Raw genomic sequence first — 27,884 nt, 5'->3', positions numbered from 1 at the left:
CGCATCTCTACCAAATAGGCTAGGATTTGTATGTGAAAGAAGTTTTTTTTTTTTTTAAACCAAGGTTTCCCACGAGCAATGAACTATTCCTCGGGGTGATGGGAGTTTTTGCCAATACTACTAGGTAAGTTCTCCAATACGCGGTCGCTGGGAGTCGAATCTGGGACCTCATCAATTTAACTGTCTAAGACCTAGGCATCTCACCAACTTATCCGACGTCTCATTGGTTGTATGTGAAAGAAGTTCTACGATCCTATTATCCTAAAAGACATAATTTAGTTACATGATGCTACTTTTATGTGGATAAGACCCGTTTGTTTTGGATCAAGCAAAAGTAAAAATTACCTTCCCAATTTCCCAATTCAAAGCAATATCGAAATTCCAAAAAAAATTATGAAAAGCATTATATGCAAGTTTATATGTCGTCAATTTTTACTTTTTGATTTCGGTAGATCGCGCGCGACTCTTTGAACATCCGACTAATCCGCTCCGAATGTGCCCGTCTTTCTCGCCCGACAGATTTCGGGTAATTACTGAAGACACACACGCTATCAATTTCATGTTATGAAGGTTTTTGGGTTTACTAGATTAACAAAAAAAATTTACCTAGTAAAAATAAATAAAATCGAAAAAATAAAAAGGATATCAAACATCTATTCACGAAAGCACAATGGCATTGCTTATATTTTAGCAGGCAGAAAGCCCTTCTGGCCATGGCAAGGCCCTGCATCAGCTGAGAATATGTCTCTTGATCCCTGCTCTTTCCAGTTTCCCCTTCCACTAGATTAGCCCTTTTTGAATCAGAAATCCAGAATCCAAATTAGGGTTTTTTTATAAAGGGCAAAAAGGTGGATTCTGTTCTTCATTCTCTCTCTCTCTCTCTCCTGCTTTCCGCGCGGAGATTCTGCAATGAAACTGAAGCAATTGGAAGGTCTCCTGGGCGATCTTCAACAGTTCTCCAACCCAAAGGTCTCTCACTCTCTCTCTCTCTCTCTAGAGTACTGTCAAAGTTCCACATACGCATGTTGATACCGTACAGAGTAAGCGATTTCTGAGCATCTTCGTGGGCTTTCGTCGTCGTCGTCGTTGTTGCAGGTGGAGCTGGAACAGTACCCAACCGGACCTCACATTGCTTCTCGCATGCTTTACACTGTATTATCTCATCCGCCTCTCTTGTTTTGGTCGTTCATCGCTATGGGCGAGTTCTTGATTGTTGATGCATGGTTCTTTTTCTTTTTTTCGTCCATTGTTAGGCAGAGAATTCGTTCGGAGATGTGAGCGAAAGAGTCGTAGCTGATTTCGGATGTGGTTGTGGTACTTTGGGTATTGCGGCGGCTCTCTTAGGGGCAGAGTGAGTGTCTCGGCTATCCTTTCTTTCGTTGTAATTGTATTGGGACCCATTTCGAGGCGACTCATCCTTTCTATGTTTTGTGTTCTTGAATTGGGCGACTAGTTTAAAGTGAACCCCTGTTGGAGTGATGATCTCATGAGTCGTATGTCGTCCTCTTTTTTCTTAATTATTTGTGGACAGGCATGTCGTCGGGATTGATGTCGATTCTCAGTCTCTTGAAATCGCGTCTATGAATGCACAGGAGCTTGAGGTACCAGTTCTAATCAGTAAGGATAGCTTTTGCTCAGTTAGCATGGTTCATGTGCAGAGTGCAGGTTCTTTACCTTGGCTTCTAAGGACTTTGAATTTTGCTTTGCTTGTCAGTGGAACAGTCCTCTTAACTCTTCACTGATGTACCTAAGAGGAAAGACAAATGTTTTTTTAATAGCTGTTCGCATTTCTTTCTATTGTTTTGGCCTGAGCAGAATGAATTTTAGCTGTGGGTTTTGTTCAATCACAATTAAGAACTTATATGGAACATTGATTAGAACTAGCAACTGGCTAATTAGTCAGTAAGTGATGTAAATTTGCATCTAATGTTTAAATGCTTGTGCAGGTGGAATTGAACTTGGTTCAATGTGATCTCAGGAACTTGGATTTTAGGGGTAAAATACCTTGCTTCATGGAATTTGTTATGTCCTGGCATCACTTTGCTTTTTCTCTTTCATCCTACTCAGTGCACTATCTTTCCGGGTCAACGCATTGCCTTCTCGATTCTCATCATTATCACACTTCACACAGTGATATCTACAAGTCAAATCTGGGATAAAGTGGAAGTGGAATATGAAAGCATTTATCTTTGAAGCAAAGCATGCGAATTCTTGGTAGTTTGCATCGTGCAAATATAGAATAAGAAGAGACTGTACCTCTAGCTCAAATAAGATAAATCAATGAGTCAATCTCTCTCTCTCTCTCTCTCTCTCTCTCTCTCTCTCTCTCTCTCTCTCTCTCTCGCACAATGATCTTTACTGAATATGCAACTCATCAAAAGTAATCGTATATGAGAAGTACCATTTCGATTTGCTGGATCTTTTTCTTTCTTTTACTTCCATTTTTCTTGTCCTACAGCCATACTTTCAAAAGATAGTGAGGTCCTGTATGTGGATACGTATGTGTCAGTTCACGTAATGGTGATTAGGCAGAAAAAGGCAAAGCCCTCGCATGCCCTTTGCTTAGTTCTTGCTTGTCAGTTGACAGGAATTGTTGCCATACTGGATTAATGATAAATGAGATCACATTTCATGTGATATGTACTGGAGATGTATCTAATCTTACTTCCATCCTTTACCACCATAAGGATCGTGGACATTAGGGTTGTATTATCACAATTTAGCAGAGGCATTTTTGCAAAATGTCAGATGTGTGGAAAGTTGTTGGGTTTAGCTGGCAAGTGGAGATGCTATTACTTCATGAAATGAACCATCCATGAATTGATGCATTTCATATATGGCTTGTTGGTCGAAGGTGTTCACGATTTCTTGTGTTGTAAATGTTCGGTATGGAACTTAGCATGCAACGAGGCGCCAAAGTAACTAATTTACCCAGGTGCTATATTTAATCTTCTGTGCCATTGCTTCTTTTTCACTGATCATGTTCTCAATTATATTCTTAATCATTGGTGTCTGGTTCATGCCCTGGAAATATGTGTTTCCCAAACTTGCATAGTGGCTAATCCACATGACTTCAAGCAGTATATAATGACCATCACAATTCTGTTCTTTTTGTAGGCGAGATTGTTGATACTGTCGTAATGAATCCTCCTTTTGGTACCCGGAAAAAAGGGGCGGACATGGAGTTTCTCAGAATGGCTCTTGCGGTAAGCAAACAGATTGTTTCTTGATTATTGCTGTTGTATACAAATATGGATTGATATGTTACTTTTGACACCAGGTTGCCTCTCAAGCAGTTTATTCGTTGCATAAAACATCAACAAGAGAAGTAAGTATCGCCCTTTAATTTTTCTTTGGAAGCTTCCACTTTGCATTCATGTGTTTTTTCATTTACACACTAGCTTTCAACACACTTTTTTTTCACCTCCCTGTATATCCCTGTGTGGATTTATTTGGAGATGTACTGGTCGGAACGGACTTGCAATTAAACTTTCCTTGCTATTTATTCAAGCCTGCCAGTTTTTTATGAAACCAGATATTGGCAGGAATAGCGTCAAAGTCCTGATTCAAGCGTAAATTTCCAATCTGGCCCATTCAACCAGATTGTTGTTCTGGGCTTATCTTGGTAGGCCTGGGTCATTCTAAGAAGCTCCGTAGAATGGCCTTGGAAATTACTGTCTTTCATCAGCATGACATGATCAAGCCATCTCTTGCATGTGGTTGTGGTTTAACTAGTCACATTGCTCGAGAATTTGGTTCCAAAGAATATTCTTCAGCTTTCCTTTCACTGATGATCTTGAAAAAATACTAGTTATGTTGTAGTTTAACATCAATAAACTATTATTAATATTCGGTAATTCCAATTTCCTGTTTATTCTAGTTTGGAAACTAAAGAGAGAACATCATATGTTTTGATAGACTGTTTTCAGTTTTTAAAATTTTGGAGACAAGCCAGGTCTAACAAGTGCAACTCTTGGCCATTTTTCTGTTTTCTTCGATCGGAAACTAGAAATTTTCAGTGAACAGACAAAACTTGAAATGCATTGTTTTTTATGCTTCTTAAATTTCTGAATGGTAGCACCTGAGTATATACAAGGTGTCAGTATTCTCAAAACTAGGAAGTATATGTGGGTATGGGCTTTTATTTTTATTTTTGTCGGCGGATCCAGTGGTGAGGTGAGGGGATGGGCATTATCTTGTACTGCAAGGGATGGGCATCAGCTTGTGCTGCAACAAACTTCTAAACAATTTCCTCATTGTGGGCATAGTGAATGTCTTGACCTTGATTCTCACTATCATGACACGTGAAGTGGGTCAGTAATATTGTCCTGGTTTATTTATATTTGGTGGTCCAGTTATTTAATGGTACCAGGTGCGTGTTGAGGGCCCCATCATGTTTAAAGATTATTGTTTTCCCAGCTTGTGATGGAGAGCTTGTTATGGTTTATTGGTGAGATCTGACTTGTAAGCTCATGAAAACCTGCCGTATATTGTCTATTTTCTGTTAAGGGAGGGCCTGAGGTTTAGCCGCTTTTGTTTTTTTTTTGGTAAGGGTTTAGCCGCTTTTGTTTGTCTATTAATACATCTGTCTTCCATAATGGGGCAATGCTTATCATCTTTTTTACTATGATGGCAGCATGTCAAGAAGGCAGCGCTGCGGGACTTCAATGCTGGCAGTGCTGAAGTTTTGTGTGAGGTATGAATTTGCTTTCGCATTAATTCTGTTCCAAAATTCAATGCCACTCTGTTTTTGTGTTTTGTTTACTTGCGTTCTTGTCTGAGAATGCATCTACTTTGTTTGATGCGGCATTTCATTTCTGGTGTTCTTCATTTCATGTTCCACAGCTTCGGTATGATGTGCCTCAAATGTACAAGTTTCACAAGAAAAGGGAGGTGGACATTGCTGTGGACCTCTGGCGCTTTGTACCACAAGGAGCTTAGGCAAAACCGCGAAAGTGTTTGCACATTTACTTGAAACCATTGTACTTAGAAGCCGAGAAGCAGGATCTTTTTTTTCTTCTGGGCTGTGAGAGGACATTTGGTCTAACACTGAGGAGAATTTCTGTATTATGTCTGTTCAAAACATTGGTAGGTTGTTCGCTTCAGCTGCCGAAAATTAAGCACCTTCTCTTGACATTTGTAATTTATCAAGGTAAGAACTTGTTTCAACCTGTTGCATATGCCATATTGATGAATATTACTCAAAATGTGTGTTGTCGTCACATTCACATGGCTTTTCTGGTGCCGGTCCTTATGGCGGCAAAAGGATTGAGATTCTTCTGATGAGGTATAGATCGATTGCTTTACGAGTCTCTCGAGTAAAACGACACTTTATATTACTTACAAAAGGCGGTGTCGAAGTACATTTTGCAGCTTATGTGCATGATCTGTACTGGTTAATTTAGCCCCATCTACTGAAGAGGATTTCGACAGCTTCGTTGTGTGCCCGCCAAGGAATAAGGTCGATCAGTGTTTCGTCGTTTGCCGAGCACGAGGTTTCGTCCTGGACAATGTAGACCCCGTCCGAGTATCATGTCGTTCAAGCAAAACGGTGAGCTTCTCGCAGCCAAGCAAGCAATGTTGATGGGATTAACTCTAGGCCATTCGTACGATCTGCGGACAAGTGGGCTTCTTGCAGCCAAGCAAGCGATGTTGATGGGATTAACTCTAGGCCATTCGTACGATCAGCGGACATGTCTTCACGTGTCGTTCTTGTTCTTTTCTTTCTTTCTCAAAAGAGAGTTTTAAGTGCTGGCGGTACCTTAGATTGAAATCGACCACGAGTGGATTCAAATAATGGTGAGCATAGGTCGGATGGATAGGGTTCAGATCAAGACCCTGAAACCGATCTTGAAATCAATCTTGTTATAATCGGTTCTCGGTTTTTAAAACCGAGAACCTACTTTGTTTGTCTTGGAACCCGTTTTGAAACCGATCATGTTTTTCGGTTCGATTCCAAAGTCTACTCGGAAATCTGTTTTCCTTTTTTTTTTTTCATTTTTTCCATCAAAATAATATGAGTATCGATGAAATGATCCGATTGTGGCGACAATGAGAGAGAGAGCACAACGTGATGGCCTTGGGAAACACGAAACAAATGAGGTGAGGTAAGGTTGGCAAGCTAGATAAGTTTTTTTTTTTTTTTTTTTCAAAACAGGAGCTACAAACCGGTTCTAAAACCGGGTGGGTCTTCACCTAGAACCGGAAACCGAACCGGTTTCAACCGGTTCCCAAAAATTGAAACCGGTTCTTGGACCGGTTTGAACAAGAACCGATTCTCGATCCTGTTTTTCCGATGGGCCGATCCGGCTACCGAGTAAATCCGGTCCGGTTGCACACCCCTAGATTCAAACCTTTTTTTTTTTTTCCACAAAGAGAAACTAGGGTTTTAGTAGTCAAGACAAGTATAATTCTGATCTAATCTAATCTCCTTTTTATAAGAAAGGCAAAAATTGTCCAAAAGTCTTTAACACGCATTTGGTTAATTGAATTATAACCTTTTGATTTTCCTAATTGAGTTTGAAACCTTTTGATATTTTGCCAATAAAAAATAGTTGATCAATTTTAACTGAAAATCGCTAACTTGGACATCGGTGGTACCACGTATGATGGTTGATGCTAACGTGAATAGTATTTTATATTTTTTTATAATTTATAATTTTTCTTTTATTTTGTTCTTTTTCTTTATTGCCCGTGTCTACGTCGGGAATTTCTAGCAAATATGACTCAATTGGCAAAAAGTGAAAAAGTTTATAATTCAATTGGCAAACGTTTGAGAAAAAAAAATGGCAAACTTATAAAGTTAAGGATTGAATTAACAAAAATGCAATAAGTTTATAATTTTTTGACAATTTTCCATGACGAATATGATGGGGTTTCGAGATTGTCAAAACGCAGTGGAATATAAATCTAAACCGAAACCCTAGACAGGATCCATGCGTATATTGAAATCAATAGGAGTTCAAGATGTACCTTTTTCATATCGAAGTTAAATTGACGATCGGTTGTGTTTGGATTAGCGCCCCAAGTATTGTGCCTCCATCGGTATCCACACACACGAACCGAAATCTCCAACGATCCAAGTGCTAGCTTACAGATCTTGGAGCTCCTCTTCCTTGATTGCCTTTTGATTTTCGACTCTCTTAAAGATCTAAAAACAGAGAACGATTCTCTGTGTTTTATTTATTATCATAGACGTATCTAAGGTTTTTCCACGTCTATATATATAGCCTCAATATTTATGCGTAATAAAAGAACCGAGGCCGGGCGATTCGGGCCCGCCAAACTGTCTATCTCCAATTGTGCGCTTCATCGTTATCTCATAATATGCACGATCATGTAGATATTTAGAATAGGAGAATAAATTAAAATCTACTTCTTAAGTAGATTAAGGCACAGAGAAAATATAAACTCGGTTCGCTATTGTGTGCGACCACGTAGGTTCACTAAATATTAGCAGTATGCTCAAAACCCTTTTTGGCCCACAAATCATAAGCGGTCTCTAACAACACATTATGACTACCTAAGTATAGTGAATGTCGTTTTTTTGACACAACCTAATCCACAACTAATGTTAGAGCATCAACCTTGATTAGTTCCTAGGGCATACCGCTAAAAATCTCTCACTTGCACTAGAACCAATCTTACAAGCTAAGTCCCTTTGTCACTTGATGTCCGAGTTAAGCATAAGGCAGGACAAGTATCATCCTTATATAGCTCAAACTCATTCTCCCCAATACCACAGCTAGACTATCAAACCAAGTAGTTGACTCCTCAACTCACTTGAGCATGGCCATGCATTTCACAGTCTCAACTCTACGGGAGGCCAAGATACCATACTCTCGTTATATGAGAGGGACAAATCCCATCTTGTCTACCCACATCCCTCAGCACGATTCATGACGTGCCCAGCCATTACTTTTATAATCATCGATTACGGCTGACGTTTGGTAATGTTAAAGCATGCCATTCTACGTCTAGGAAACAACGACAGATTCAGGTCAAAGGACTATACTCTATAGTTGTGATGAGAAATACTGCTGACATTATATAACAATCCTACAGTATTCTCATGGCGGGTCTGTCTAATACAATGTTCTCCAACATGTATTCCATGTGATCAACTTTATATCTCTATATTCACGACCCGTGAAACTTGGTCATTAGTTGACTCACATGCTAGTCTCAAACACCATTGGCGTTCCAATGCTCAATGACAATTGACTAGAGACATTTAGAATATTAATATACATTCTATTAATAGAGTTTCATGATCAAATCACGCATTTGATTATCTATTAAGGATATCCAATATTTAGGGGAGTAAGATTTTGCATTTAATCATATACTCAAATTAAATTGAAATCAAATATAACATATATTTTATTAATGAACAATGAAAATGTATATTACATATACTCCCACTCACATGAATGCCAATCACTAATGTGTCTAAGGCCTAAAGTGTTATAATGACGCTCATGCTTAGGTTGTGGAAGAGCCTTCGTCAACGGATCAGCTATATTCAACTCCGTTGCAACTTTGTACATCTTGACATCGCCTTTATCAACGAATTCTTGAATGAGGTGATACTTTCCGAGTATGTGTTTGGTCTTCTGGTGAGACCTAGGCTCTTTAGCCAAAACTATGACCTCATTGTTGTCACAATAAAGGTCTATTGGATTCGAACTAGTGGGACCGATTCCCAGTTCTTCTATGAACTTTCGAATCCAAACAGCTTCCTTTGATGCTTTTGAAGCAGCAATATACTCAGCTTCTGTCATAGAATCTGCAACTATGTTCTGTTTGGAACTCTTCCAGCACATCGCTCCACCATTCACGTAAAAGACAAATCCCGACTACGATCGAAAGTCATCTTTGTCGGTTTGGAAACTAGCATCAGTGTAACCACTTACAATGATCTGTTCCTCACCTTCATAGACTAAGAATAAATCCTTAGTTCTTTTCAAGTACTTAAGGATATTTTTAACAGCTACCCAGGGAGGTTCTCCTAGATCCGATCGGTATCTACTTGTCATGCTCAATGCACAAGCAACATCGGGATGAGTGCACAACATAGCATACATGATGGATCCTACAGCAGATACATAAGAAATCATACTCATGCGGTCTCGCTCATCTTGTGTTGAAGGACACCGAGTCTTGCTAAGACTTATGCCATGTGTCATCGGGAGAAAACCTTTCTTAGAATCTTGCATATTAAACCTATTGATGACTTTGTAAACATATGTACTTTGACTCGGTCTAATAAGTCTCTTTGATATATCTCTATAGATCCCGATTATCAAAATATATTTTGCCTCTCCCATGTCCTTCATGGAGAAAGATTTTCCTAGCCATGTCTTAATCGACTGAAGCATATGAATGTCATTTCCAATTAGTAGTATGTCATCCACATACAACACTAGAAACACAATTACGCTCCCACTAGACTTCTTGTCTACACAAGCTTCTTCTTTGTTTCTGATGAAGCCAAACTCTTTGACAGTTTCATCAAAACGAATATTCCAGCTCCGTGATGCCCGCTTCAATCCATAAATAGAACGTTGAAGCTTACATATCTTCCCAGCGTTATCTAGTGATGTAAAGCCTTCGGGCTGTGTCATATACACATCATTATCTAGGTTTCCGTTAAGGAAAGCTGGCTTTACATCCATTTGCCATATCTCATAGTTATAATATACGGCAAACGCTAGGATAATCCGAATGGACTTAAACATAGCCACTGGTGAATATGTTTCATCATAGTCAACACCATGAGTTTGTTTGAAACCTTTAGCTACCAGCCGTGCTTTATAGATGTGAACCTTTCCATTCATATCGGTTTTCGTCTTGAAAACCCACTTGCACCCTATAGGTTTAACAACTTCAGGTGGATCAACCAAAGTCCAAACTTTATTTTGATGCATTGAGTCCATTTCGGATTTTATGGCCTGAAGCTATTTATCGGAATCTGGGCCCATCATAGCTTATGTATAGGTTGTAGGTTCGTCATTTTCTATTGACAATAGATGATGATGTTCTGTCACACGAAAACTATATCTCATAGGCTCACGATGTGTTCTTTCGGACTTACGAATTATATGTGCCACTGAAGTAGACTCTATAACTTTTTGTAGATCTAATTGAGGTTCGTCACGAACTAGAATACCATCTTGTGGCACAAAAACTTCTTCGAGGTTTACCTTACTCCCACTGGTTCCTTTAGTAAGAAACTCTTTCTCTAAAAAGATACCATTGCGAGCAACAAATACTTTGTTCTCCGATGGGTTGTAAAAGTAATATCCTTTTGTTTTCTTAGGATATCCCACAAAGAAGCATTTATCAGATTTGGGCCTAAGCTTATCGGAGAGTAAACGTTTTACATAAGCTTCGCAACCCCAAATCTTTAGAAAAGACATACTAGGAGCTTTTTTTGTCCATATTTCAAATGGTGTCTTCTCTCTGACTTTTGATGGACTTCTATTTAATGTGAAAGCAGGTGTCTCGAGTGCATATCCTCATAAAGATAATAGAAGATCTACATGACTCATCATTGATCGAACCATGTCTAACAAAGTTCGATTTCTCCTCTCGGAGACACCATTCCACTATGGTGTTCCAGGGAGAGTGAGCTGTGAAACAATTCCACACTCTTTGAGATGGTCATTGAACTCTTGGCTTAGATATTCTCTTCCTCAATCAGATTGAAGAGCCTTGATATTCTTGCTAAGTTGATTTTGTACTTCATTCTAAAATTCCTTGAACTTTTCAAAGGACTCGGATTTATGTTTCATCTAATAAATATATCCATATCTACCGAAATCATCGGTAAATGTAATAAAGTATCGATAATCTCCTCTGGCTGTAGAACTTGGTGGTTCACACACATCGGTATGTATAAGGGCCAACAATTCTTTTGCCCTTTCACTTCGATTAGTAAAATGAGTTTTTGTCATTTTTCCAACTAAACAAGATTTACACGTATCAAATGATTCAAAATCAAATGAATTTAATCGCCCATCACTATGGAGCTTGTGAATTCGTTTCTCGTTTATGTGGCCCAATCGACAATGCCATAAGTAGGTTGGATTCAAATCATTAGATTTAAACCTTTTTGTATCTATATTATAGATTGACACATCAAGATTTAGAATATATATCCCATCCACAATATGGGCGCTACCATAAAACAATCTATTAAGATAAAATGAACAACTATGGTTCTTTATATCAAAATAGAAACCTTCCTTGTCCAAACAAGAAATTGAAATAATATTCCTGCGTATAGCAGGTATATAATAGCAATTGTTCAGTTCTAAAATCATACTATAAGGTAAAGCTACATCATATGTTCCTACGGCTAACACAACAACTTTTGCTCTATTTCCAACGCGTAGTTCCACTTCACCTTTTGTGAGTGTTCTACTTCGTTTTAGTTTTTGCACATTCAAACAAATGTGAGTACCACAACTAGTATCTAATACCCATGAAGTAGAAGTAATAGTAACATTTACTTCTATAACATAAATACCTGAAGTGGAAGTCTCATTTCCCTTCTTCTTTTTCAGATCCTCCAAATATTTCTTGTAGTTCCTCTTCCAATGTCCATGGTCACCACAATGGAAGTAGACATCATCTGCAGTCGGACCTGATTTTATCTTGGATTTAGGTTTGGACTTAGTACCATTGCCCTTACCCTTGACCTTACTTGGCTTCTTAAAGCTTTTCCCCTTTTGAATCATGAGAACATTAGGGGTATGGTCCTTTTTGATATTCTGCTCAGTAGTTTTGAGCATCCCATGTAGTTCAGTCAAAGACTTATTAAGATTATGCATGTTATAGTTCATAACAAACGTGTCATAATCATGAGGCAATGAATGAAAAATAATGTCGGTAGCCAACTCTTGATTAATGGGAGAGCCTAGCCGCTCCAGGTTTTTAATATAATCTATCATTTTTATGACATGTGGGCTAACTAAGCTCCCACTTGCTAGCTTACACTCAATTAAGGCCTTTACCGTCTAGTACCTTTTAGTGCACGACTGCTCCTGAAACAATTTTTTCAAGTTCATGATCATATCATAGGCATCCATGTTCTCAAGCTGCTTCTGAAGGTCCGAGTTCATGGTAGCTAACATTAGACATGATGCATCAAATGCATCATCTTTATGCTTCTAACAAGCATTCCTTTCAGCATGGGGAGTGTTGGAAGGAGGTGCCTTCTGAGGAAGTGGTTTCTCTAGAACATAATCCTTTTTCTCCCGCTTGAGAACAATTCTCAAGCTTCTATACCAGCCCAAAAAGTTTGAACCATTCAATTTGTCCTTCTCAAGGATAGATCGCAGTGAAGAGCTTGATGTAGAGCTATTTGCCATTATTTACAACAAATATGCAAAGTGAATTGTTCATTAATATTATCAATAATAAACTCCAACTATACTTTTATAATATGTGTCCCTATAAGTATAGTGGACCAAGATCCATATTTCACCAAAATTCGAGTAAACTTTGGCTTACCGCTTAAGATTCGGTTATATAGATAGACAACTCTTTGCCAATTGCATCAAATACAACTTTTGGTTATTAGGGTTGACATCTCATGTCTTATCCCCAAACTCTATGCCTCAAGGCCCAAAACTATTTTGATAGCCTCGTTAAGTAAACCAATCTTGACATATGGATAACCATTATTCATCCTATCTTACTCAAATAGTTAAAGACACCTTGCTTTGGCAGACCCATCTTTTGACGATTCAAGTCTTGACGGGTGTATAATTGGAAAGACATCATTTTATCACTTAATTTTATTTGGGACTTTTGATGTTTATTTAGTTATGAATATATGCATCTTATAGACATAAACAAAACATCATTTATCACAACAAGGTACATCAATAATTGAATTTAATAACAATTGAACAAACAATTCAATGCAGGGGTCAAGGGGGTAGCACCCCTAGCGGGGTCGAGAGGCGGTGCCCTCGAAACCTAGACATAATTCTCAATTATGTTTTCACAGGAAACCGACCGTGCCCTTGAACTATCTCTACTAGGGCGGGCGGTTTCAATTAAACCGTCCCTAAGGCCATCCCTATTTCGTTTTTTCTCAACTCCCTAAACAAAATTCGTAATTCTATTTTCTTAACAAAAACACCTTTGGATCAATCACATTAATCCACATCATTGCAGGAATTCAAATTTGTTTCAATGTGAAATTACTCAAATTGATCATATTAATTCATATTTTTCAATTCATCTAACCCTAATCAAGAATCACTTTAGGCATACATCATATGTATCAACAATTAGGGTTTGCAATTCAACTTGAATATATCACAAGGCACTCTGATACCACCGATAGGGTTTCCAGATTGTCAAAATGCAGCGGAATATAAATCTAAACCGAAACTCAAGACATGATCCATGCGTATATTGAAATCAATAGGAGTTCAAGATGTACCTTTTCGGATCGAAGTTAAATGGATGATCGGTTATGTCCGAATTAGCGCCCCAAGTGTTGCGCCTCTACCGGTATTCACACACACGAACCGAAGTCTTCAACGATCCAAGTGCTAGCTTGCGGATCTTGGAGCTCCCATTCCTTGATTGCCTTGCGATCTTCGAGACTCTCTTAAAGATCTAAAAACAGAGAACGATTTTCTGTGTTTTTTTATTCTCATAGACGTCTTTAGGGTTTTTCCACGTCTATATATATAGCCTCAATATTTACGCGTAATAAAAGAAGTGGGCCGGGCGATTCGGGCCCGCCAAACCGTCTATCTCCAATCGTGCGTTTTATCGTTATCTTATAACATGCACGATCACGTAGATATTTAGAATAGGAGAATAAATTAAAATCTACTTCTTAAGTAGATTAAGGCACGAAGAATATATAAACTCGGTGCGCTATCGTGTGCGACCCCGTAGGTTCATTAAACATTAGCAGTGTGCTCAAAATCCTTTTTGGCCCATAAGTCATAAGCGGTCTCTAGCAACACATTATGACTACCTAAGTATAGTGAATGTCGTTTTTTCGACACAACCTAATCCACAACTAATGTTAGAGCATCAACCTTGATTAGTTCCTAGGGCGGACCGCTAACGGAATACACATTAGATATTTCATTATCCTAAATCACCTGAAGAATCAATCTAAAGAAGAATTAGTATGTAACAAAAAGATATTGAGGAAATTCTAATTAGTCACATTATTGGTCGCAGGCATGAGATTTTGCAACCCTTTTCTTGGCACCAAAAATAGACGAAAATTTTGTGGAAACGAGTGTTTGACGGTCCCCGCGTTTAAGTCATGCCCTTGCTCTATAAACCTGAGATTTCGATAATTAGGGCGAAATCTACCGGTAGCAACTATTTCCAATTTGAATCTAACGACGGCCTCACGAAATGGTGCAATATGAAAACATCGCGTCTTCTCTTTCGGCGACGGAAATCTTCGACTTTTTCGAGCTCTCCCTTCGCTCAAATAGCAAAGCCTAGGGCAAGATCTCCCCTTTTATTTTCGTATTCATGTTTGAAATGGATTATCGTATCCAAAGGAAGAGATTAAGGAACTCTGCACAAACAAAGCAGGAATAATCAGCTAAAGCACTCGTAACATTCCGTAAACTGCTTTTCTGGCCAGATATTGCATAGTTTTGAAGCTCTTTCGCGAGATTAATCAAATCTAGACGGGGCCTAATTGATCATTATTCGCGACTAATTATCGCGAATCATGGCTTTAGAAAACATTCTTTTCGAGGTCCGACGTGAAGGGTACTATGTCCAAAGACGGGGACCATTTACTCCCGATGAAAATAGAGTCTCTTCACGTCACTGCCGGTAAAGGGCAGAACATGTCGTGCGACAGTCAACGAGTTGACCTCCACGTTATTTTGGTCGTGTAAGAAAGGAGGTTTCAAAAAAAAAAAAACTAAATAAACTAACCCGTCAAATGCCCATCATAGAAAACACGTGGCGTTACGTTTGAGGACAGAGAGGCCCCAAAACGTTCCGAGAAAAAACACCAGCGGTTAATTTAGCTGCCTCCGGAACAAAATCGACCAGAACAGGAAAGAGGGGGGGAACGAATTCGGTTAATCGCGTGCGCGACCGGTGAGAAACCTCGGCCGTTCGCACGTGCGAGAATCGAACGATAAGAAGCCCAGTCCACACGATCGATTTGGTCCCTCCAATTGAGGAAGGACCGGTAGTACCGGCCCCCCAACCCACCGCCCGACGACGTCATTAAAAAGCCGCGGCCCCGATGAGCCAACATTGCAGACGTACCACGTCCCCCTCCCCCCATCTTCCTTCTCTCTCTCATCAATGGCAATGCTGCTCCCACCCAAGGCCCTGTGCCTCCTCCTCCTCCCGCTGCTGTTCCTCTCCTCCGCCCGCTCGCAGCTCCTCCCGTTCCGGGGCGGCCTCTTCGACCGGCTCTTCAACCCGGAGAAGCTGGTCGGCGGGTCCCAGCTCGTCCGGGACGCGACCGTGGGCAACGACGGAGGGGTCGTGGGCGACGAGGGGGAACGGACGGCGGCGATCGACGAGGACCCCGGCTTTAGGTTCTCCCTGTTCGGCAGCCATGGCGGCGACGACGCGGAGGATGCGAGCGAGACCGAGTTCGAGGGGAAATGGGAGCTCGTGTCCAAGAGCTCCGGCGTCTCGGCCATGCACTTGCAGCTGCTGCCGAACAACAAGGCCTTGATCTTCGACTCGACGGTGCTCGGGCCGTCCAAGATCAGGCTGGCCAAGAACATGGTCTGCCCCGTGAGGCCGCAGGCCAAGGCACCCGACTGCTGGGCTCATGCCGTCATCTACGACATCGAGACCCGGGCGCTCCGGCCGCTCAGTGTACCTCCTCTCTCTAACTCTCCTTCTCATTCTCTCTCTCGATTTCGGGATTATCCAACTATTACACGACCCTTAACTCAAAATACGATTTCCCACTACGCAAATTTTCCTCTCCATGTGATAGCAGTTGCATGAAACAATTAAACTTCTTGCCCTTGTACATATAATTACAATTTGCATGCATGCCTAACGTAATCTTTCAAAATTTGCACTATATGAAATGTGTGATTTTTATATTTTTCCCACTAAACATATATGTTACGAAATTACCTAAATGTCCCGAAATAAATATGGGACAGTGCCATTTTTGAGAAAGGCTGCCGACAACTTTTCCATGCAAAAATACACGAGGTCATTTCAGTGCCTATTCGTCCATCATAACTGGGTTGATCATTAGGCTTAAAGTACAGACAATAACCAAAGCCCTAATTAATAATTATTGCTTGACACAATTGATTTTGGTTTTGGATACCGTATTAGAGCACAATTTATTCTTAACATGATGGACGCGTGGATGCATTTAAGGAAGTAGCAACCATAATTAATCCAAAATTGTACTAGATTTCTGTCCATGCTTCGTTTCAATTATAGGATCTGAAAGTTTTGGAAGAATGTATCTAGTTTCTTAACAAATTTTTCTCATTGATCTATAAATAGATAATTACGGACCCATGGTGCTCCTCCGGGGGGCTCGGAGCCGACGGAAACTTCGTCAGCACCGGAGGGTTCGACGCCGGCAGCCAATCGGTTCGATTTCTCGGTCTATGTGATAACTGCAATTGGCGAGATACCCCCAATGTGCTTGGCAACGGAAGATGGTAAGATAATCTCCCAATTCATATTCCCAATTATACGATACACTCAAGTGACCATAGTTTGTAAGTTGTGATTAACCTAATTTTATGATCACCAATTAACAGGTACTCAACTCAGACCAAGCTTGAAGACGGGGCCTTCATCGTCATGGGCGGCCGCCGCTCCTATAGCTATGAGTTCGTCACTGTCAACAACAAGATCTCCGCCAAGACGACCTTCTTCCCCTTCCTGGAAGAGACGACCGACCTCGACGAGAACAATCTCTACCCCTTCGTCAACCTCCTCCCCGACGGCAACCTCTTCGTCTTCGCCAACAGCCGCTCCATCATTCTCGACGCCCGCAGGAACAAGATCATCCGCGAGTTCCCCCGCCTCATCGGCGGATCCCGCAACTACCCGGCCTCAGGGATGTCGGCGCTCCTCCCCATGGTCCTCAAGAACCACGTGGACTCGAGGATGGTCAAGGCGGAGGTCATTGTGTGCGGCGGAGCGAAGTCAACGGCATACCGGGCGGTAGAGAAGAACAACATGTTCATGCCAGCGCTCCAGGACTGCGCCCGGCTCGTGGTGACCGACCCGAACGCACAGTGGCAGAAGGAGGCGATGCCGTCGCGGAGGGTCATGGGGGATATGCTCATCCTGCCCACCGGAGATCTCCTCATGCTTAATGGAGCAACCAAAGGTACACATACGCACGTACATATTGACTTTGATGAGGCAAAATTCTACATGAAAATTATGTCCCATTTGTTTGAAATTTGATGTTACATTGCTAAGTTTTCTAACAATCTCTATTAATTTCTATCGAACAGGCACGGCTGCATGGAACTTCGCGGAAGACCCGAACTACGTCCCGGTCCTCTACTCGCCCCAGAAGCCTGCCGGTGAGCGTTTCCGGGAGCTGAAGGCCGCCACCATCCCCCGCATGTACCACTCCACCTCCATGGTCCTCCCCGACGGCAGGATTCTCGTCGCAGGCAGCAACACCAACCCGACCTACCAATTCACCAACGTCCCGTACCCGACCGAGCTGCGCATGGAGAAGTTCTCTCCCCCTTACCTCAACCCGGCCCTCCAGAAATACCGCCCCGAGATCGTCGCCGAACTCACCGACAAGAAGATGGGATACAACAGGAGCTTCTACATCAAGTTCAGGGTCAACTCGGACGGCCGGAGGGTGCGCAAGAGGGACGTGAAGGTGACCATGTACGCGCCGCCCTTCACCACGCACGGGTATTCCATGAACCAGAGGCTCTTGCAGCTCGCCAACACCGTGCTGAGGAACGAGGGCGGCATCTACCACCTCGACACCAAGTCGCCCCCGTCCGGGACGATCGCGCCGCCGGGTCATTACCTGGTATTCGTGGTGTACAAGGGCGTCCCAAGCGTGGGAGCCTGGGTTCAGATCCAGTAAAAGTGACTGGGTTTGATTGGGTTTGGAGATCGGCCATGGATCGATTGATTCTTGTGTGTTCCTTCGTACTGGTCACATGTGTTTTGTGCTGTGGAAAGCCAATTTCTTATCTCGAATTTGATGTTCTCCTGTTTTAGTATTCAGTGCCCAAACATACAAATTCTTTTCCCATGCCTGAAAATTACAATAAACATTGGCAATTGTCAAAAATCATTGATAAACAAAATGAAAGGCAACCTTTTTTTTTTTTTCTCCTAGGTAATTTCACTTGTAATGTACTAATACTTAATCATGAAATTACCAATTCTTTTTGACAGTTTTTGCAAATTCCAAACTTTCGTACCAATTTTACCAACTTAATTGCATAACTTACTACCCCTTCGAATTCACTAATTTCTACATGAAATTACCAAAACTAGACTATGAATGAGTTATCAACTTTTCTAGAGGAGATATCCCCTTGACGGTGATCATGGGGTGGACCTGTGCCGAGCCGGTCACGGAGGTCGGGCCAAGATTCGGCGAGCCGAGACTTCTCATGTGAGGATGTTGCCCGAAGCCCGTTCATTCGCCTTTTCGGGCCTCGACGGGCTTCTTGCCTATTGATCACCGGTCGATATGGTAGTCCCTAGAATCGATGGTCCACCATTACGTGAACTTCGGCGTTATCACAAGAAAAAGGAAAAAAAAGTAGAGCAAGGTCTCTCGGCTTCGAATCAATGTCAACACAGTAGGTCGGTGCCTGGTCATCAAAAGAACCATTCATCGAAAATTACAAATCTTCCATATAGAGATGGTCTATTTACACTATTGAGTCTGGTTTAAGAATTTTTTTGATAATTTTCCTAATGAATATTGGCCCGAGATGATCTAGGTCCAAACTAAGCGCATTATGAACTTGAACATATGTTAATTGAAGTGTGCACGTCTAGGAAGTTGTTAGCTGAGGTTGTCGATTGATGACATTTACAACTGGCAATTCCTTCCTCTTGCATTGTTAGTCTCGGCCACGACACACTCTTCTCTGGGTAGCCTCCGAGACCTAGTCATCCCAAAATTTTATGCCCCCTTCCCTCCTCCCCCCAAATACTCTTCTTTGGGCAACCCTCGCCGGCCCACAATAAAAAAAATAAATAAAAATACAGAAAAAATAAAAAAATATTAGAAATATATAAATAAATAAATAAATAAAATCCACGTCAACGTCGGTCGTGTCACGTGGGACAAACGATTTCTGGCTAAAATTGATCGGATGGACTTAATTGGTATAAATGTAGATGGTTTAGAACTAAATTGGTATAAATGCAATAGGTTTACAACTTTTTTTGACACTTTTTCCCGTGGACGTACAAAGGAATGATTTTCATAGATTCATCAAAAGATGCGATGGATATCTTTAATTTAGTGTCGCGATAAACAATATCTGGATTCTAACAGCATCTACATCAGCGATTTACGGCTAAAATTGATCGGATGGACTTAATTGGTATAAATGCGGATGGTTTATGACCGAATTGACACAAACGTAATAGGTTTACAACTTTTTTTTGACACTTTTTCCCGTGGACGTACAAAGGAACGATTTTCGTAGATTCACCAAAAGATGCAACGGATATATTTAATTTGTGATAAACAACATCTCATGCCGACACCTAAGAGTTTAAATGAGTGGTTCGGATGTGGCTGATTTCGTGTTCGAATCGCAACGAATCCCATTCGAGTTCATCGTAGTCAAGGTGACAAAGGAGAGGATCGAGCATGATTTCTCAAACAGTTCTGCTCAATTCAGGATTAAGATTTCATCCTTACTTCGTAGCTTAAAATTGTTAATCATTGTAAAGGGGAGCTGGACAGGAGGACAGCATAAGTAGTCCTAGAAAGGGTCAGAATCCAGAGCCCCTGACAGGCTCAACACATTCTAGGACAACATGTAATATATTCATCGGTGGAAGTTCTTTCCTAGATCGGCCATATGTGCTAGTCCCTGGTTATATAAAGGCCTCAGAACCAAGGCAAAGCAGACTACCCACCGCACTACGCAAGCACAGGAGTTCTCTGATACATTGTGAGAAAGAAGCAGAGAGAAGAAAACATGGCGAGGCTTCCTGTTTTATTGATAGCTCTCTTCTTCTCCTCCGCCTTCGTGGATCGATGCCGGGTTGAGGCCTCGTTCTGGGACAGCGCGTTCTTCACGTGGGGCGCTCGGCAGTCCTCGGTCCTCAACAACGGCAACGATGTTCAACTCGTGTTGGACAAGATCTCTGGTATAACGGTTTCTAATCTTGACAAAGCATTCCCGTTATGACCTATATAAACTCAACGCGCATTGAATTAGCATTGCAAAAAGCGCTTCAAGATCAAGGCATTCATATTGACTAGAAAAATGTATATGGTAGTCATATTGCAGGCTGAATGGACAGATTTTTTTAAGTTGCCGGATCTAGGATCTGACTATTATGCCAGTATAACACTAATCAAAGCCGACGGTCTGACTGCAAATGAATTTCGATGTGGAGCGAATTATAACACATTCTCTAAGCGGGATAATGGTGTTGGATTTGCAGGTTCAGCCTTTCAATCCAAGAGCGCTTACCTGTTTGGAAGCATTGAAATGCTAATCAAGTTAGTCCCTGGAAATTCAGCTGGGACAGTCACTGCATACTATGTAAGATCAAATCAAATCTTACCTATGTAGAAACGCCCCTAAACTTACAAATCTTAAGGATTCGATCGCGTTTATGGACATTTATATGCAGCTATCTTCCACGGGGTCAAACCACGACGAGATCGACTTCGAATTCTTGGGCAACGTTTCCGGACAACCTTACACCATCCACACAAACATCTTCACTCAAGGAATCGGTAATAGAGAACAGCAATTCTACCTGTGGTTCGACCCCGCGGCCGATTTTCACAACTACACCATTCACTGGAACCCCACCGAAGTTGTGTAAGTTACACATAGCTCTCGCCAAATCTCTTAATTTCCTCGAGTACTGGATGACCTAATAGTCTTCGTATTGTGATTTCATGTCAAGAGCAGCTGGTACATCGACAGTATACCAATTCGAGTGTTCAGGAACTACCAGAGCCAGGGCGTCGGGTACCCAAACCAGCAAGGCATGAGGGTGTACTCAAGCCTGTGGAATGCAGATGACTGGGCCACAAGGGGCGGGCTCGTGAAGACCGACTGGCGGCACGCGCCCTTCGTGGCCCGGTTCCGCAACTTCCAGGCTAGGGCCTGCAAGTGGTTTGGGCCCGCCAGCATCTGGCAGTGCGCGGCCAAGACACCGGCAAACTGGTACACGTCGCCGGCGTACGGCCAGCTCACCAGTGCCAAGCAGGGACAGATGAAGTGGGCGAGGGACAAGTACATGGTCTATGACTATTGCAAGGACACCAGGAGGTTCAACTGGAAGATGCCTCCTGAGTGTTCCAAGCCTCAGTATTGATTGACGTAGTAGCATTTGCCTGTTCTTTGCGAGATTGATGAGTCTTACACATCTCCGTCTACTTGCATGTTCAATTTGTTTTCCAAGGGTTCAATAATAAACATACTTGATGTCTACTTGTACGGATCATATCACTTGATTAACGTCTATTTATTGTGCGAATCGTATCGCTCGAATCTTCTTCTCCTTTTCTCTCTTTTCTTTCTCATTATTTTCGATGCATCTACTTTCATAAAAAGTGCCCACATGATCGGCCGGCCACGGTAATGACTTTGACAATGCAACGTTACTTCGTTGTTAGCAAGTCGATTTGCACGAACGTTCGAGATGGTTGGTCTGTTTAGATCCATCCTTTGATTTTTTAATTTTGAAATTTTCCATTCAACGTCTCAATCTCGATATCGGATAATTCACTTTGAATTTTTTGTAATTTTTGTTTTGTTTCTCTCGTATTCATACTTTAAAAAGGGAGAATTCAACCCCTTTTGGTGGTTAGACGTGACAAAATTTGTTTTTCCCTCAGCTTTGCAAATGACAAAAGTCTAATTTGGACAACGAGGAAATTAATATAAATTTGCGCCAGGATTTCCTGTCGTCCATTGCCACGCTTCCTTCTTCTGCGTGTGGTCTGAGTTTCTCAGTTGAAACAAGAACTACCTCAAAAAGTCGCTCTCTTTCCATCCCCTCTCTCTCTCTCTCTTTGATCATTCATTTCATCCTCAACCCTCTCCTTCTCCCTCTCTCTCTAAACCAGAATCAGAAGCTTCGACGTGATCAAAAGAGCTTCTTGACGAACCCCAGAGCTCGACCAGTCCGATGGAGCGCGTTGTCGGCGGCAAGTACAAGCTCGGCCGCAAGATCGGCAGTGGGTCGTTCGGCGAAATCTTCCTCGGTCAGTCCACGTGCTCAAGCTCGATCGTGTGTCGTGTCTCTTCCATCGTACAACTGTTCAGTTAGTTTCTTGTTGGGACGCAGCAGCGGAAACCTGTGTCAATTCGATTGACCCTTGTGAATTTTCATTTTTTTTTTCTCCCTTTGCAGCTACGGACGTGGATACGTTTGAGATGGTCGCAGTTAAGATTGTAAGTATCGGGATGAATTAGCTTCTGGGTCGTTTTGTTTGAGCTCGGACGGACGTGATCCGATGGCGAGCTTAGAGAGTTTCTCGTTCTTTTTGGCCGAGCTTGCCTCTTCTTTTCAGCTTGTGTAGCGTCGAATGAATGTCTTTCGATAATTCAATCTGTTTCAGCAGAATTTCGCTAGCCCTGAGCTGACTGTGTATTGAGAGGGCCTCAGATGGGCAGTGAACGAGTGACATTCTTCTGTATCCTTACTTTGCAGGAGAATAATCGGACAAAGCATCCTCAGCTTCTATATGAAGCAAAATTGTACAGCATTCTTCAAGGAGGGAGTATGTACCACATCACATGTGCAGCTCATGGATTTGAGGCCTTGCATAATTAGCTACTTATCTGCTCTCTCTCTCTCTCTCTCTCTCTCTCTCTCTCTGCTCTTTATTCCAGGTGGTATTTCTAGCATAAAATGGTCCGGCGTAGATGGAGAGGATAATGTAGCCGTTCTTGAGCTTCTTGGACCAAGTCTTGAAGATTTATTCGTTTACTGTGGGAGGAAGTTTTCTCTGAAAACAGTCTTGATGCTTGCAGATCAAATGGTAAGTAGAAATCTTGAATTTCCTTTGAATCATCAAGCAGCGGCAGGTTTGCTTTTGAAAGTGACGTGTATGGTTACATTTGTTTATCTGCACCTTTCTTTTTTACAGATAACGAGGATAGAGTACATGCACTCAAAAGGATTTCTGCACAGAGACATTAAACCTGATAACTATCTGATGGGTCTGGGTAGAAAAGCAAATCAGGTGATGAATGTGTTGCTTTACGTGATGTCTGCCACCACCAGCTAGTTGTCGTGTTTAATACCTTTGATCATTCTGTTCCAATATCCTTCTTGCCAGGTTTATATTATTGACTTTGGGCTTGCAAAGAGATATCGGGACTCCACAACTAATCGCCATATCCCATACAGGTTTTCCAATTAGTTTATTTCGGTGAATTTTACTTCATATTGAATACATCAAGTTTAAGATCTCCCATGATGCCACATAATATCTTTTTACTATGTTGGAGGTTCACAAAAATCTGTCTGGGTGCTTTCTCATCGATATATCGAAGGATAAATCTGAAGAATTATTTATTTGTGAAGAGAGCATGAGTTCTTGTCGTGACTGAAATTTATTGTGCGTTCAGGGAAAACAAAAATTTAACTGGCACAGCACGTTACGCAAGTTGCAATACTCATCTTGGGATTGGTAAGCCGGATCATGTCATTTTGCTTTTCCTTTTGCGAGTGCATGTTCTGTGACATGAGCATCCAGTGTTAACTAGTTTTATTTTCAGAACAAAGCCGAAGAGATGATTTGGAGTCACTTGGCTATGTACTTCTGTATTTCCTCAGGGGAAGGTATATGATATTTATGAGGCATCTTTTGGCTTGAAGTTACTATCCCGAAAATATAGATCATAGACATTACAACTAGAGGACATGACTTAAAATCTTTTTTTTCCCAGAATTTTCGTTGCATTTCTCTTGTGCTGAACTAATATAGTGATATCTCAATTCACAGCCTTCCTTGGCAGGGACTGAAAGCAGCTACAAAGAAACAAAAGTATGATAAGATTTGTGAGAAGAAGTTATCTACGCCTATTGAGGTGTGTCAAATGATGTGTATGCCTATTGCTTTGCTTTCTACAAGTTGGTTTGCTCTAACTTGAGTTGGCTCTCTTTTTGAAGGTTCTTTGCAAATCTTATCCTGTAGAGTTTGCTTCATATTTCCATTACTGCCATTCCTTGACTTTTGATCAACGACCAGATTATGGATTTTTGAAGCGTCTATTTCGTGAACTATTTACTCGTGAAGGTATTGTATATACAATCGGGACAGTCAATTTCAAAATGTAAAGCAATCACAATTCTTGGCACGCTAGCAGTTATGTGCATCACTTTTCTTCTTAAATCTTCGATTTTCTGTATGCCAAAGCACATGCTCTACTTTTCTTTTAATGGCCTTATCTATTAGTTATGGCTATTTCTCTATCAAGTGCCTTATAGTTGCAGTATAATTACGCGATTTGGCTCAACTTTTGTGGTCCTGATCTCTCCCAGCTTTGCCCTGTTTTATTTGTCTGAAATTAGATGTGGTCTGGCACGTGACAGGATGATCCTTTCTCTTAAGCATTTACAGAGATTTAGAAAAAAACTATGTAGGATTAATTTTTGTCAAGGGCAAACCAAGAGGAAAGCGCGAATATTATATGCTTTCTTGAAACTGTCTTATGTAAAAGTACTTCATGTAACAGAATGTCAACTGGAAGTATCAAATGAAAATGAAACCTCAAGAAATTGTAGATTGGGATTTCCTCTTTTTCTTCTCTTAGATAACAGAATGTATCACTTTGGCATCACTATTCATGGGAGGCAGGATAAGTTCTTTCTATATCGTTTGATCTCAATATATGATAAATTCGCTGAAATGCGGCATGTAACTTTTAACAATATGTGTTACAGGATATCCATTTGATTATGTATTTGATTGGACGATCCTGAAATACCAACAAGCACAAAAGAGCAAAACTCAGCCTCGATTTTCTGTGGGTAATCTTGACTTTAAATTACTTTATGAGAAGTTTCTGTAACATAAGTGCTTTGCAGTGTGATCATTTGGCATCGCTCCTTTGATAACACTACTTGTTGTGGTCTGATAATTCCTTCCTTTCCTCTATTATGCTGATAAGTTGATGGAATATTGTTTGTTACAGCCAGCTCTTGAAGAGAGTAGACGTGCTATGCCAATGGATGTCAACCTCCTTCAAGGTCAGTTACTGCTCATGTATTTGGTCTGTTGCTGATGTTTAGTAGTGATAGTTGACTGGATACTGTATGTTAATTTTTGAAAATTTTTGTCAGTTTAGGATAATCTTTAGTGATCTTTGTACACCTTCCTGCTACTGGTAAACACTCATGACCATTAATTAGACCATTAAAATGGTCATCCCTCTGAAATTCCTTCTGGAGTTAGAGGACCCTTAAACACTAATGTTGTTAATACTGGTTTTCTAGGACACAAGAAGTGATGGAGAGGATGAATGAGAACTTGGAAAAGAAAGAGGAGTATTCTTCATTGGGAGATGTAATTGACTCTTGCTTATGAATGGACTAAAATTTCCGTATGTTTGATGACAGGTGGCACAAATGCTGCTCATGCAAGTGATGTGGCAGAGCCTGGTGGATCGAGCAATACTGCCGGCACCGTCACTTGCCCACAACATCCATCTGCAATGGACAAGAATCTGAGTTCTGACCGCGCTGTTAACAAGAATGTGAGTATTAGCCCCATTTCTGACCAGCATTTACTTGGGAAAAAAAGGATAGAGAATGCACATCAGCCTATCCAATCGGTTGGATAGAGGGCATATGAGAACACCGGATGCGGGTTTTAATTGACAAAATAGTTGGATAATTCTAATAATCTATGTAACAGTTTCGTGCCAAATTGCCAAGGCTCCTGTTTGTTATTTCATCATTTATAAGTCTGTTCAGGTAAGCCACCCACCAATGATAAAAGCGATTATATCTTGTAGATTGTGAGCAATGTGAACATGCCGCCTACTTCATTTTCTCTAAATGGAGTCTCAAAAAAGAATATTCCAAAGTCCCAACTGCTGACGAACAATGCAAACTCCACTCATGGGCATGGCAACAAAAATAGACCTTCTAGTAGCTGGATCTCATCATTCCAGAGAATTTCCTCTGCAAAATAGATGATGCGGTACGATTTCTATATTTTGCTTTAGGATTGAATTATCTTGTTTCTCATCTTAATGTATCATGTATTTCCTTAAGTTAATGGAGTGTTTTCCACCATGTTTTCCTTTCCACATAGAAAAGTCGCAGATATTTGTTTTATAAACACTATGTGGCTTTATTTTTAACTTGGATTACCTAATATTTTTTTTGGCCGAAGGATTACCTAATATGGAAATTTGTTTTTACCAACTATGACCTACTGACAAATACTCAAACTGATGTCTCGAGCAGAGCGTTTGGCTAAGTGTTTGCTTTAGCAATCCATGTGTGCACAAATATATGAACTTGGTGTGCCCGACACTCTTGATGCGCATCTGTGGAAGCTGCTCCTTATGCGAGGCCTGCTCTGGATAACTGTTTTACGATAAACGACTTGAAGTTCGGATGCTGCACATTTGCTGTTGAGTTGGCGGATTGCATTGTTTTCTCTGTAAAAGCCTGGTGGCATTGTTTATGTTCAAGGTGACTATAACTGATTGTTGGCCAAGAGAAATAGTGTACAGAGCTTACGTTTTGTTCTTTTTACATAGCAGTCACGTGTTTCTCAGTTCTATAGACATTTTCCTTGTAACTTGATTGCAATCCGACTTTTCTCCAACTTATTCAAAATCTGGTTTTGTTAATGGGAGAGAAATACTCCTTTGCCCTTTTCTCCTTCTCCTTGTGCAGCAATCTGACATTGTTGATTGTGATTGTAACTTTGCTTGACTTGCTGTGCCAGTTATTCTGCTATGATCAGGAAGGGACCCTCACGAACTCTCCTGGAGCTTGTGCTTTTAAGATTTGATGATCACCTTGGCAACTATATTCATGGATTACCAGGCATCTATATTCGTTTAAGATTTGCAGCTTTTCTCATATTGGTTATTAAGAATTCCTGCAAAATTTGAAGTTTCGTTCAGTGATATCTAGGCAGCGAAGATGGCACATCCTTTAGAATTTCTCTCATGTGACGTGAAAATATATGCCCCATTCATATCTTCATTTTCAGAACACCGTGCTTGAAATAAGAAAATGGAGCCATGGTTGACATTTGTGTGATGGAATAGGGTCTATCATTGGTCAATCATCAAATTCGTGGTTTTGTCATTGCAGGATTCTGTTCATCTTCCATTGAGAGGAAAAATATGATGCCTGAAGGCATAGGGCCTCTGCAATTTGCCCCTGGATCCGCAATGATTTTACAAATCGGCAACTGCTACACGGCCTCACAACTTACTTTGTGGTGAAAGAGGACAGGTCTTTGCTTATGATATGCAGTTGGCCTGATTGGAAGATCATCCTTCAAGAACTGTTATCCAACAGTTATTCTAAGTGGAATACTCTAGCAAAGTCAGAAGACAGCGTCGCTTCCAAGTAAAGATTTGTGGTGGAAAAGGACCGGTCTTTGCTTATGATATGCAGTTGGCCCGATTGGAAGATCATCCTTCAAGAACTGTTATCCAACTGTTATTCTAAGTGGAATA

The 27,884-nt window shown here is 41.1% G+C and overlaps 4 protein-coding genes and 1 long non-coding RNA gene across 11 annotated transcripts; 4 read left to right on the top strand and 1 right to left on the bottom strand.

Moving 5' to 3' along the window:
* Window positions 1–700: 700 nt before the first annotated feature.
* LOC115749171 (rRNA N6-adenosine-methyltransferase METTL5) lies at window positions 701–5,207 on the top strand. 2 transcript variants are annotated; one of them, XR_007198239.1, is made up of 10 exons: window positions 701–969; window positions 1,096–1,152; window positions 1,254–1,351; window positions 1,532–1,601; window positions 1,947–1,995; window positions 3,118–3,206; window positions 3,281–3,328; window positions 4,637–4,696; window positions 4,846–4,999; window positions 5,064–5,207. XR_007198239.1 is itself a non-coding variant. In XM_030685877.2 (9 exons), exons 1-9 carry the CDS (start codon window positions 910–912, stop codon window positions 4,939–4,941), a joined length of 627 nt encoding a protein of 208 aa, XP_030541737.1. In that variant the 5' UTR covers window positions 701–909; the 3' UTR covers window positions 4,942–5,056. The 2 variants fall into 2 exon arrangements, 1 of the variants encoding a protein (XP_030541737.1); XM_030685877.2 differs by lacking the exon at window positions 5,064–5,207 and having other exon boundaries at window positions 4,846–5,056.
* Window positions 2,286–22,397, bottom strand: LOC125314896. The gene is made up of 3 exons (XR_007198240.1): window positions 22,289–22,397; window positions 9,467–9,469; window positions 2,286–2,340 (listed from the first exon to the last, which is right to left on the bottom strand). It is a non-coding gene; the product is annotated as an uncharacterized LOC125314896 (long non-coding RNA).
* On the top strand, window positions 15,290–18,339 carry LOC115749162 (aldehyde oxidase GLOX1-like). The gene is made up of 4 exons (XM_030685865.2): window positions 15,290–15,855; window positions 16,513–16,673; window positions 16,776–17,353; window positions 17,484–18,339. Exons 1-4 carry the CDS (start codon window positions 15,328–15,330, stop codon window positions 18,083–18,085), a joined length of 1,869 nt encoding a protein of 622 aa, XP_030541725.2. The 5' UTR covers window positions 15,290–15,327; the 3' UTR covers window positions 18,086–18,339.
* On the top strand, window positions 20,070–21,612 carry LOC115749170 (probable xyloglucan endotransglucosylase/hydrolase protein 26). Its single transcript, XM_030685876.2, has 4 exons — window positions 20,070–20,349; window positions 20,650–20,750; window positions 20,842–21,035; window positions 21,129–21,612. Exons 1-4 carry the CDS (start codon window positions 20,178–20,180, stop codon window positions 21,535–21,537), a joined length of 876 nt encoding a protein of 291 aa, XP_030541736.1. The 5' UTR covers window positions 20,070–20,177; the 3' UTR covers window positions 21,538–21,612.
* On the top strand, window positions 22,149–27,754 carry LOC115749166 (casein kinase 1-like protein 3). Of its 6 annotated transcripts, none has more exons than XM_048278197.1 (15): window positions 22,152–22,429; window positions 22,579–22,619; window positions 22,879–22,948; window positions 23,061–23,209; window positions 23,318–23,413; window positions 23,510–23,580; window positions 23,802–23,863; window positions 23,952–24,015; window positions 24,179–24,263; window positions 24,346–24,472; window positions 25,120–25,202; window positions 25,371–25,425; window positions 25,795–25,931; window positions 26,193–26,380; window positions 27,514–27,754. In XM_048278197.1, exons 1-14 carry the CDS (start codon window positions 22,354–22,356, stop codon window positions 26,370–26,372), a joined length of 1,296 nt encoding a protein of 431 aa, XP_048134154.1. In that variant the 5' UTR covers window positions 22,152–22,353; the 3' UTR covers window positions 26,373–26,380; window positions 27,514–27,754. The 6 variants fall into 6 exon arrangements, with proteins under 6 accessions (XP_048134156.1, XP_048134155.1, XP_048134154.1 ...); XM_048278196.1 differs by lacking the exon at window positions 27,514–27,754 and adding an exon at window positions 27,140–27,323; XM_030685869.2 differs by lacking the exon at window positions 27,514–27,754 and adding an exon at window positions 26,637–27,064.
* The last annotated feature ends 130 nt before the right edge of the window (window positions 27,755–27,884 follow it).

Source organism: Rhodamnia argentea, chromosome 4 (genome assembly GCF_020921035.1).
Source record: "Rhodamnia argentea isolate NSW1041297 chromosome 4, ASM2092103v1, whole genome shotgun sequence".
Lineage (NCBI taxonomy): Eukaryota > Viridiplantae > Streptophyta > Magnoliopsida > Myrtales > Myrtaceae > Rhodamnia > Rhodamnia argentea.
Note: the sequence above shows the minus strand (reverse complement) of the source record. Positions and strands in the feature narration are given on the sequence as shown.

Excerpts from the sequence above, each read along its gene's own strand:
- LOC115749170 (XM_030685876.2), top strand. The coding sequence starts at position 20,178 with ATGGCGAGGCTTCCTGTTTTATTGATAGCTCTCTTCTTCTCCTCCGCC. Across the intron at positions 20,350-20,649 it reads CGTGTTGGACAAGATCTCTG|GTTCAGCCTTTCAATCCAAG; the intron begins GTATAACGGTTT and ends TTGGATTTGCAG. Across the intron at positions 21,036-21,128 it reads TGGAACCCCACCGAAGTTGT|CTGGTACATCGACAGTATAC; the intron begins GTAAGTTACACA and ends TGTCAAGAGCAG.
- LOC115749166 (XM_048278197.1), top strand. The coding sequence starts at position 22,354 with ATGGAGCGCGTTGTCGGCGGCAAGTACAAGCTCGGCCGCAAGATCGGC. Across the intron at positions 22,620-22,878 it reads AGATGGTCGCAGTTAAGATT|GAGAATAATCGGACAAAGCA; the intron begins GTAAGTATCGGG and ends CTTACTTTGCAG. Across the intron at positions 25,426-25,794 it reads GGATGTCAACCTCCTTCAAG|GTGGCACAAATGCTGCTCAT; the intron begins GTCAGTTACTGC and ends GTTTGATGACAG.
- LOC115749162 (XM_030685865.2), top strand. The coding sequence starts at position 15,328 with ATGGCAATGCTGCTCCCACCCAAGGCCCTGTGCCTCCTCCTCCTCCCG. Across the intron at positions 15,856-16,512 it reads GGGCGCTCCGGCCGCTCAGT|ATAATTACGGACCCATGGTG; the intron begins GTACCTCCTCTC and ends ATCTATAAATAG. Across the intron at positions 17,354-17,483 it reads GCTTAATGGAGCAACCAAAG|GCACGGCTGCATGGAACTTC; the intron begins GTACACATACGC and ends TCTATCGAACAG.
- LOC115749171 (XM_030685877.2), top strand. The coding sequence starts at position 910 with ATGAAACTGAAGCAATTGGAAGGTCTCCTGGGCGATCTTCAACAGTTC. Across the intron at positions 1,352-1,531 it reads GCGGCTCTCTTAGGGGCAGA|GCATGTCGTCGGGATTGATG; the intron begins GTGAGTGTCTCG and ends ATTTGTGGACAG. Across the intron at positions 4,697-4,845 it reads GTGCTGAAGTTTTGTGTGAG|CTTCGGTATGATGTGCCTCA; the intron begins GTATGAATTTGC and ends CATGTTCCACAG.